Here is a 10638-nt window from a genome sequence, read left to right as displayed (position 1 = left end):
GTGTGACATACTGTTTCCTGATGGCCGTGGCTTATTCTCATCTATTAAAGTTACTTCCAGGCCTTAAGTAGGATTGAGTCAGCTAATTAACTGCTGATAGGGTGGTGTTAATTAAATTAGTGGAGATGACTCGAGGACAGGTAAGGCTGACTTGAGCAAAAGTAATAGCCGTTGTTTTAAGGTCAGGAAGAAAGGAAGGGCTCAGTTTGAAGGTGCTCCAAATCTTATTAGACCGGAAGTAAACAGACACGGTCTTCTTCGGGTTAACATGTTCACCTGTTGACACGAAGAAGACCGCAAGGGCAAAGCGTATGGTTTTGTGCCGTTTTGAATAAAGTTCGGACTGGAGCATCTTTAATCTTTAATTCTTTCCTCCATGACCGTGCTGCCCTTGCAGAAATAGAGGCTATATGCACGTGGCGTCATCGTACCCTGAAGTTGTACAGGAACGCCATACTGAGTGGCAAAGTTTTTGTTTCATACAAAATCCACCATAGACTTGTTGAGGTACTTTCTGTCAAGAAATTCTGTGCAGGTGATTAATTTTTCCAAGTGTCAGAGTTTGGAAGCGCTTGTTTTCAATAATGCAACGTCCTGCATTATGTGACATTTAGAAACAGGTGGCACGCAGGACCGTTGAGTGATTTCTAACGAGCGCTTCCAAACGCCAACGCTCCATTCTTGAAGTTTTGCCACTCAGTCTCGATGAGGGAGGGGCGTGTCCAGGTGGAAAAGTGCATACTCTGGAGGATATCATGGTGTGTTATTTTTCGTCTATGAATACCTGTTTATGGTGACATGAGCTTTTACATATACCGTACAATAAACACATATTTTACACTAAGGGTGAAATTAAAGGGTTCAAACACCTTGAACCTTGCTGATCCTCCAACTCTGTTTACACAAAAAAAGTAACACATGCTAAATAAAACATTTGACCTTTGGCTGATGTGTTCTTTGGACAGCAACATTGTAATGTGAAAACATGCATTTTGGATGTACTATAAATGGCATAATACAGTTTCCAATTCCCAAACGGCAATGTTTCTAGTTAGTAATTATTAGCTCAAAATCACAGATTCCACGTTTCTTGTTTAAGCTAGATATTAGTTGATATGCAGAACTGGGATCTAAAAAGAACATGGAGGCATTTCCAAATGTGTATAAAATACTTTTGTACATTTGTACAGTACCGGTATATACATTTGTACTCACTTTGTTCTCATTTATTGCTCTCCAGCTTTGTCTTTCTCTATGGATACCTCTCTCGTGCTTCCATCTCTTACTCTGCCCCTCAAACCAAAATGTATGGTTAAGTGTTTCTTTTTAACTTTTGTTTTAAAATTTGGGGGACTTTTCTTTCAGCCAAGTTCTTAACCTTGTCGATTACCACCACTGCGTTGCAACAACTTTATTGTGTGAGGGATTGGTGGAGGGATTAGGGAGAGAAGATTAAGCATGCAGCTTAACGTCTTATACAGCGAGCATCCTTTTATTACAAGGGAATCAGATGATCACACAGCAGGACAGTCAGAGTGGAGGAATGAAAGCCAGAGCAACCGGAAATTACCATCTATGTGCAGATGAGATATTCCGCCATTGATGTAGTGTAGAGTAAAGTTACCCGCCCAGACTCATGTGAAGAGAAAAACCAGGCCTATAATAATCATCTCATGACCAAGTCTGAAGACAAGAACACTCAAATCTGCTCCGTCTGGAAATATGTCTCAAGTTCACTGATCACTCGACAGCAACCCATTGGCTGGCTAGACCGCACTCCCATTGCATACCTCAAAACGTGCGTGTGATTGGATGAGAGACTCAGAGTTCATCTTGGACCATGTGCTTACGTCAGCCAGGTTAGGAGGTCGTACCCGACCTTGACCATGGCCAATGATTAGTGAGTCTCACCACCTGACCTGTTCCTGAACTTCCTGGTCTGTTAAGCTTAGAGCCCACACACACACACACACACACACGGTGCTGCCACACTATCGAAAGAGCTGCGCACGTTCTCGGCTGCGCGCAGCTTAAATTCTGAGTTTTTAGACAGCTGGTGGATGGAAAAGAAGCTCCACCTCCGCTGACTTTTTGCGCGACGGCCAGATTCAGGAAACGCTCTCCTCCGCGCAAAAAGTCTGCGGAGGTGGAGCTTCTTTTCCATCCACCAGCTGTCTAAGAACTCGGAATTTAAGCTGCGCAGAGCTTAAGAAGTGCGCAGCTTAAGACCGTTTTGCGCTAAGGTGTGGAGACAGTGACACACACACGATGCTCAGACAGTAACCCATCCCAATTGGCTGAGTTAAAGACGAGTAGATGACACAGTAGCAGAGACAACAGCACATGGAAAAGCAGTTCAATTGATACAGCAATAAACATGCTTCACTAGTGTTGTCACTTATGCAACACTGTTGCGGCCATCTGCCGCCAAAGTCAAATTTCAATGGCTGGCTAAATTTAACATTACATGCCAATCTGCAGTCAGCCAGTTTAATCCTTTTACGACAAGCCAGGCGGTGAGAAAACAATATTTGGAACACTTGACCCCATAGTGGATGTGAGCAGTGTTGTTTTCTTCGACTAAAACTAAGACGAAAAATGTTCATCGACTACCTTTTTCCACTGAAGAAAACTAAATGGAAACTAGATGAAAACTGTGCTATGATGACTAAAACTAAATACACTGACAATTTCGTCAACAAATAAACACTAGAATAAAATGTTAAAAGGACTAGTGGACAAGAGATCCAGTATAAGTCATTTTACACTTGGTTGCATGCTGAAAATAGCTGATCTACAAGCTCACAACGCGTCGCTATTTTGTAACAGTGTAAAAACAGTCCTTACGACGGAATCAATGCCCACCAAAATACATTTTAGTCGACTAAATCAACTGTAGATTTAGTAGACTAAAATCTCATGACATTTAGTCGACTAAAACGAGACTAACACCAACACTAAAATGTGACTAAAACTAAATGAAAACTATTCAAAAACTGACTAAAACTAAAATCCAAATTTGCTGCCAAAAACACTGGATGTGAGGCATTTATCAGGCCAACTGATGTTGGGCAAAAATAGTAAAAACACATACAGGATATATAAAGTATACATACCAATTTATTGAAGACATTCTTAACAATAAATAAACAAGTCATAAGTCAATTTTTTTTTCAGTGCCAATTTTTCAGTGTCATTTTTTTTTTTCAGTGTCAATTTTTTTCAGTGTCAATTTTATGTTTTCAAGTGCCAATGCCGGTTCTTCAATACACTAGAGCCCTTTTTGAAACTAGCTCCTCGCCACTCGCCCTACACACTTCCACTTGGTTTGAGCATAGATATATAAATAATAGAGATGGCCCTGGGATTCCCAACACATCCAGTGCCGTCTCTATGATTTATATATCTATGCTCAAACCAAGTGGAAGTGTGTAGGGCAAGTGGCAAGGAGCTAGTTTCAAAAAGGGGGTAGAGTTCTAATACTGGCCAATCTCTTCCATCTTGCGACGTGGCAGCACAGTGCGGTACAGAGAGGTACCCCTGGACTGGACGAAGGTCAGTACCATCTCCTTTTTGGTGACCTCCGCATGGACAAAGCCACCGAGTGTGGAGGCCTGGCCGGTGAAGAACTTCACAGAATCTTTGGGAACGTGGTGCCAGTGACGGACATCGGTATCCAAGAAGTTTCCAGCACCGCTCACTACGTATCCCACACCAGCGTCTTTGATGTACTAAAACACAAACACAACTGGAGTCAGCTATGCAGCGCATACAAGTTACATCATCAAGAGTTACATTATTGTTAAACATCTGCATTACTTAATTTACAAGAAGTCTACACAATTAGAGAATTTAGAATTGTTATTTTGAGCAATGTTTGCCAACAGCATTGAATTGTGGACAAAAGTTAAGCCAAACGATAACAAAGTATTCTTCAGTTTTGGGTCTGCCAGGCTAAATCTCATCAAATGGTCTGTGGATCAAATGCCAAATAAAATAATGGGCCTCGATTTGAAAAATCAGACCCGTCTGAAGTGAGCGGTGCTGTACTCCCTGGCCTGTGTGTTAGGCTGTGCAACAGTGACACTTGGTGAACAAACGCTATAACAGGGACAGACCCAGGGCACAGACCCAGGGGGCACAGACCCAGGGGGCGGGGGCACACACACACACACACACGTCTATAGGAGTGGTTGCACCACTCAAAAAAAAAAGGTTGAAAACCACCGATTTAGACAATCCCCCACCTGCAGATTGTGGTCGTGACCACAGAAGTAGGCGGTAGCCTTGTACTTGACCAGCAGGGGCCGTAGCTTCTGCAGCAGGCAGTCCGTGGGGCCGTGCTTCGACACGGACCACACCGGGTAGTGGCCCGCCAACAGCAGGAAGTCGGCTTTGTTCTGGGCCATCCTCTCCTGCAGCCAGATGAGCTGGCGGTTGGCGTCCACAGAGACCAGTGGACCCCTGGGCTTCTCGTCCTCGTAGTCATCAGAGTTGCCGCAGAGCATGATCGTGTCCAGCATGATTATGCTCAGGGTCTTGTTCACGTTTGGGATGCGGAAGTTCAGCTCGTAATAGTAATAAGGGAAGCGCCTGTGAGAAGGTATTTAAGTGCAGGCCAATGTCAAAATCAACGCAGTCAATAAACACTAGACTAAAATGTTAGGAAGGGACTAGATCCAGTATAAGTCATTTTACACTTGGTTGCATGCTGAAAATAGCAGATCTACAAGCTCACAACACTGCAACGCGTTGTGAGCTTGTAGATCGGCTATTTTCAGCAAATGTAAAAACAGCCATTACGACACCATCAAGGCACACCAAAATACATTTTAGTCGACTAAATCACCTGTAGATTTAGTCGACTAAAACTACCTATTCAAGAGACAGACTAAAACTAAAATCTAAATTTGCTGCCAAAAACACTGCTGCAGTCAGACAAAACCTGAGATTTCTAATCACAATTATCCATCCCGTAGCACTGGCCGAGCTCAAGTCTTTGCTTTTGGGAGGTCCCTGGAAAAACACATTTTCAGATGGGGGGGGGGGGGGGGGGGGGGGGGGGTCCACAGCCAAATACAGACAATTCTGGGGGTCCTTGACATGAAAAAGGTTGAGCACCACTGACAGAAGTATAGGTTTCAATTTAGAAGCCATTTTTTAGAATCAGCCTCAGGTCTAAATGGTTTAAGATACAGAAAGCTGATCAAATAAATAGGGTAAATGTTACTCACCATCTGTCAGACCTGCGGCTGTACTCCATCTGCGCTCGGACATTTCCTGCATGGTCATGATTCCCAGCAAGCACGTACCAGGGGATCTGAAGAGACTTGGCTGTGTATACAGACTCAAAAGTGTCCTATGTTGAAAGATGGAGAAAAAAATAATTATTATTGAGACTATCACAATTAACACCTGCCTTTTGTCTTGGAAGATAATTTATTTTTCGGGGGGGGGGGGGGGGGGAACCCAGTGTACTCTCTGCTGCCACATCTGGCGGAGTCAGGTTAGAGTTGGGGTGATTCTAACCTTGAACCTAGGAGAATCTACGCTGTCCACGCCTGTGTAGTAGAAGTTGTCACCAAGGGCAAGAACAAAATCTGCACCCATCTGCTCGGCAACTCTACCCATTTCCAGGGCCGTGGTCTTCTCCACGGGGGTGATGTAAGGGGGATGGGGCACTCCACCCCAGTCTCCCACCGCCAGGAACTTGATAGAACTTCTGTTTCCTGTAGGCAGGGAGAACAAAGACCAAAACATTTGGCACTTTAAAACATAAAAATCAATGTTAGAAATTGACACTGAAAAATTGGCACTTGAAAAAATTGGCACTTGAAAACATAAAATGTGATTTTTATTAAGAAATTGTTTTAGATTAGGAATAATGAGAAAATATTTATTGTTAAGAATTTTGTCTTCAATAAATTGGTATGTATACTTTATATATCCTGTATGTGTTTTTACTATTTTTTGCCCAACATCAGTTGGCCTGATAAATGCCTCACATCCAGTGTTGTTTTTGGCAGCAAATTTGGATTTTAGTTTTAGTCATAGTCTTTTGAATAGTTTTAGTCACATTTTAGTCACCTGGAATGTGTTAGTCTCGTTTTAGTCGACTAAATGTCATGAGATTTTAGTCGACTAAATCTGCAGTCGATTTAGTCGACTAAAATGTATTTTGGTGGGCATTGATGCCGTCGTAAGGACTGTTTTTACACTTGCTGAAAATAGCCAATCTACAAGCTCACAACGCGTCGCAGCACGACGCGTTGTGGGCTTGTAGATCAGCTATTTTCAGCATGCAACCAAGTGTAAAATGACTTATACTGGATCTCTTGTCCACTAGTCCCTTCCTAACATTTTAGTCTAGTTTTTAATTTGTTGACGAAATTGTCAGTGTATTTAGTTTTAGTCATCATAGCACAGTTTATCTAGTTTCCATTTCAGTGCAACCGTCATGTCCACATTCTAGTTCAGTTTGCGGGGAAAGCGTTACTTACTAGAACTTTCCATCAGGTCCTGAAAGGCAGTTGGATAGCAGTAAACCACAGACAGGATGGTACATAGTGTGGTCAACAGGGTGAGTGCCATCTGTAACAAAACACACAAGCTGTAATAGAAGGCATTTTAAGGTGTGTATACACATTAATTCAGTCAAAGGAATACACTCTAATGCAGTGCTGCTCAAAATCTTAACACACCATACTGGCCTGTAGGTATTTCCCCTTCTACCTGGCAGAAGCACAAGCCCTGGCTTTAAATGCCTGGCTGCAGGAAATTGACAGATCCCAGATGGAGCTAATCAAGCCTAATCAAAGCAATTGTAAACACATGGGCACAGACATCAGTCCCTGCCTACACCTCACCTCTCAATCAGTTACATTTGAAGATAAGAGGGCAGCTAGGGTCTACAAATCAGACATGCATTCAGTGAACAACTATACAGTACAGCTTGTGAAAGCCAAAAGTAGAACCAGCATTAAACAACAGCTGAACATTGAGAGTTTAGAGTTAAGTGAGACACCGGACAACTAAATCAGAAGCATGAATAGTTTGAGAGATAATATCGTCTTTGTTTGAGGTAACATAACACTCACTGTGTAGACAATGCTGAGTGTCCTCGGGATGGCTGCAGGGGCCCTCGGTCTGCACCGCCTCTCCAACTTGTCTTGCTTTTATCGGCTGTCCCAGGAGACGAAAGCAGCCCCATGGCGGGCCAGTCCCAGGCCACACACACACACACACACACACACCACGCCACGCCAGTGGTGCATGAGCATTGCTCACACCCTGATTCACTCTAAGCACAATAGGGTCATCTACATGTGACCTACAGTGGTTATAATAGTTAGTGTCCACACTCAACTTTTTCCACCTTAGTGTTGATCATTGTGCTTATTTTCCTTCATTTCCATGGCTGGGTATGTATGCATGCATGCACGTGTGCTAATTCTATTTTATTTCAATGAGTCAGTATTTGTGATATAAAAGGTCAAGACATGGCCAACTTCATACTTTAGTAGTCCTGGTTGTACTTGGTTGTTATTGAAATGACCACTTTGCAGTTCAGTCAGTTCCTTTTAGTGTCAAAGATGGACATCGATGCAGCCTCAGCTATATGTTAAGTGTAAGTTCAAGGTGTTTTATATACAATAGGCCTATGTTTTGCTGCTCAAATGTTATTAAATTGAGAACATGAGGGCATTACCACAGTATTAATTAACACAATATACTAATATATATAGTAAATCCATTGTTAATTTCAAGTTAAATTAAAAAATAATTGGCCGAAACCCTCATCAAAACATGATTCCATGTCATGTTTTCTACTGAGTGTTAATTTAGATTTGTTTTCCCCCAAAATCTAAATTACGTTGACATTCCAACCATTTGTAAAAATGTGAAAGCTCAATCAACCATTAGTTTGGCCAGTTAATTTGCTAACGTAGTTTAATAGCATTGTATAAAACCATAGCACATTCTTTGTGAACATTCAGGATACAAACTAATATTCTCAACATAGTGATTGCCGAAATCTGCAAATGGCACCGTTCCATTCCCATTGAAAAGCATTGGCAGAATCTGCCAGCAGGCAGATATCCCACACACACACACAGGTGCAGTGAACCACACTTTTGTGCTTAGCACTTTGTAAACAAATCCCTTTTATTGTACGACAGAGTAGACTATTTCTGTCCTGTCCACGTGCAGGACATTTCCATTAAAGGACCACTTCACCACTTTTGAACTTCTCTTCCTATAATTGGTCCTAACTAATGTTCATGATAAAATACCACCATTTTTTCCTACTCAGTCTGTGTCTCATAAGAAGGCTGTGGGCAGTTCAGAAACCCGTCCACCAGTGACATCATCGATGGTGAATCCAAGCTAATAGAAACGGCAGGCTTTCTTTTCCTGAAAAGTTGCAATGCAAAAGTTGAAGCCATCGTTCTCACGATAATAAAAATCTAAATATATTTTAAAACAAATGTTTAAAAAAGCCTAATGTCACTGGTGGACGGGTGTCCGAACAGTCCAAAGCCCTCCTATGAGACACAGACTGAGTAGGAAAAAATTGTGTTTTATCATGATCATTAGTGAGGACCAATTATATGAAGAGATGTTGAAAAGTGGTGAAGTGGTCCTTTAATCTATCATTTGCCCTGCGCACCCAAACTACATTTTGCTTAGCCTTTTTGCCAAGAGTGCCATCACTTCCACCACCACGCCTTGCTTTGCTGTAGGACTACAAAGCTGTCCAGGAATTACAGTAGTGTGTTGACTGACCAATCCATCATACTGCATGCATTCTAGGAAATGTCCGAGCCATGTGACCCACAAATGGAAGGGGCAGCGAGTGCAAATGGGTACATGTCTAACTATGCGTGTGCTCCCGTAACATTGATGTGAGGAATCTGCATGGTATTTTTAAGGCAACCTCAAGGTAACACAGTAATTAAGAGACATATCTTTTGCCACCATTTCATTAATTCATTTGTCCTCAGTGTTTTCTCCTCGCTCACATAAAGCTTCTTTAGTAAAGAGATGTCGTTTTGATGCATTATTAAATGCAACCGACCACTTACTCACCAATAAGTTAACCCATAACTCAGGCCTAAATCCTAAAAGTTTTCTGAAAATCCTGTTTCTATGTCAGTGGTGCTCAACCTTTTTCATGTCAAGGACCCCCAGAATTATCTGTATTCGGCTGCGGACCTCCGGAACCCCATCTGAAAATATGTTCCAGAGACTCCCCCCAGAAGCAAATATTTTAGTTAAAAACCATTAGCTCAGAAAGAATATATATTCAAAGATTTGCACCACATTGACGATTTTTCAAAAATAGCAGATCTACAAGCTCATAGCGCGGCACTCGGTGCCGCGCTACAAGCTCATAGCGCGGCACTCGGTGCCGTGCCGCGCTATGAGCTTGTAGATCTATTTTTCAACAGCTAGTTTAAAATAATGGTTAAAGGACCACTTCACCACTTTTCAACTTCTTTTCCTATAATTGGTCCTAACTAATGTTCATGATAAAATACCAACATTTTTTCCTACTCAGTCTGTGTCTCATAAGAAGGCTGTTAGTACAGGAAATCTATGGAAAATACAGGATCAACCTCTAACTAATTGCAAAAAAAACGAACTCAGCTGATTTTGCATCTTCAATATATCCTGAATAACAGAAACAAAGTTGCCTGGAATTGTCTGAGGGGAAAGTGTTGAAAATGGCCTGTACAGTGTGGCCACCATAGACATCCAATATAAGGCAAATATTTTCTAGATTTCCTTTTGCTTTAAGTAGCATGTGACATGTCAAACTAGGGGGTTTTCATGATGCTGAATCCATTCCAAGCATTAGTTTTGCATAAAAACACTCATTGGGCTAAATTTGGCCATAGCAACTTGCCCAAATGTGCTGACCTCATTACATTTTGGCAAGTTGCTATGGCCAAATTTAGCCCAATGAGTGTTTTTATGCAAAACTAATGCTTGGAATGGCTTCAGCATCATGACAACAACCTAGTTTGATATGTCACATGCTACTTAAAGCATAAGGAAATTTAGAAAATATTGCCTTATAATAGGATGTCAATGGTGGCCATACTGTACAGGCCATTTTCAACACTTTCCCCTCAGACAATTCCAGGCAACTTTCTTTCTGTTATTCAGGATATATTGAAGATGCAAAATCAGTTGAGTTTGGTTTTTTTGCAATTAGTTAGAGGTCAAATTACATTATTACTGGACTATGTGGGTAGTTCAGAAACCCGTCCACCAGTGACATCATCGATGGTGAATCCAAGCTAATAGAAACGGCAGGCTTTCTTTTCCTGAAAAGTTGCAATGCAAAAGTTGAAGCCATCGTTTTCACGATAATAAAAATCTAAATATATTTTATAACAAATCTTGTTTTAAAAAAAATCTGCCTAATGATGATGTCACTGGTGGACGGGTGTCCGAACTGCCCAAAGCCCTCCTGAGACACAGACTGAGTAGGAAAAAATGATGGTGTTTTATCATGAACATTAGTGAGGACCAATTATATGAAGAGATGTTGAAAAGTGGTGAAGTGGTCCTTTAAAACACAAAGGGGTTTTGTACAACTAAATATTGTGTCACAAATAGACAAGGAAA

The 10638-nt window shown here is 41.6% G+C and overlaps 1 protein-coding gene across 1 annotated transcript; it reads right to left on the bottom strand.

Moving 5' to 3' along the window:
* Positions 1-3102: 3102 nt before the first annotated feature.
* Positions 3103-6767, bottom strand: acp5a (acid phosphatase 5a, tartrate resistant). Its single transcript, XM_079498869.1, has 6 exons — positions 6702-6767; positions 6501-6591; positions 5530-5729; positions 5235-5359; positions 4248-4593; positions 3103-3731 (listed from the first exon to the last, which is right to left on the bottom strand). The coding sequence occupies exons 1-6, from the start codon at positions 6702-6704 to the stop codon at positions 3477-3479; spliced, it is 1020 nt and encodes a 339-aa protein (XP_079354995.1). The 5' UTR covers positions 6705-6767; the 3' UTR covers positions 3103-3476.
* Positions 6768-10638: the final 3871 nt, after the last annotated feature.

Source organism: Electrona antarctica (assembly GCF_951216825.1).
Source record: "Electrona antarctica genome assembly, chromosome: 4".
Classification (NCBI taxonomy): Eukaryota; Metazoa; Chordata; class Actinopteri; order Myctophiformes; family Myctophidae; genus Electrona; species Electrona antarctica.
The sequence above is the reverse complement of the archived record's forward strand: the minus strand, read 5'-3'. Positions and strand labels throughout refer to the sequence as shown.

Bases quoted from the DNA above. Each gene is read 5' to 3' on its own strand.
- acp5a (XM_079498869.1), bottom strand. The intron at 5,730-6,500 runs GTAAGTAACGCT...CCCTGCCTACAG, and splicing joins GGACCTGATGGAAAGTTCTA to GAAACAGAAGTTCTATCAAG. The intron at 3,732-4,247 runs GTGGGGGATTGT...TTTGTGTTTTAG, and splicing joins GTCACGACCACAATCTGCAG to TACATCAAAGACGCTGGTGT.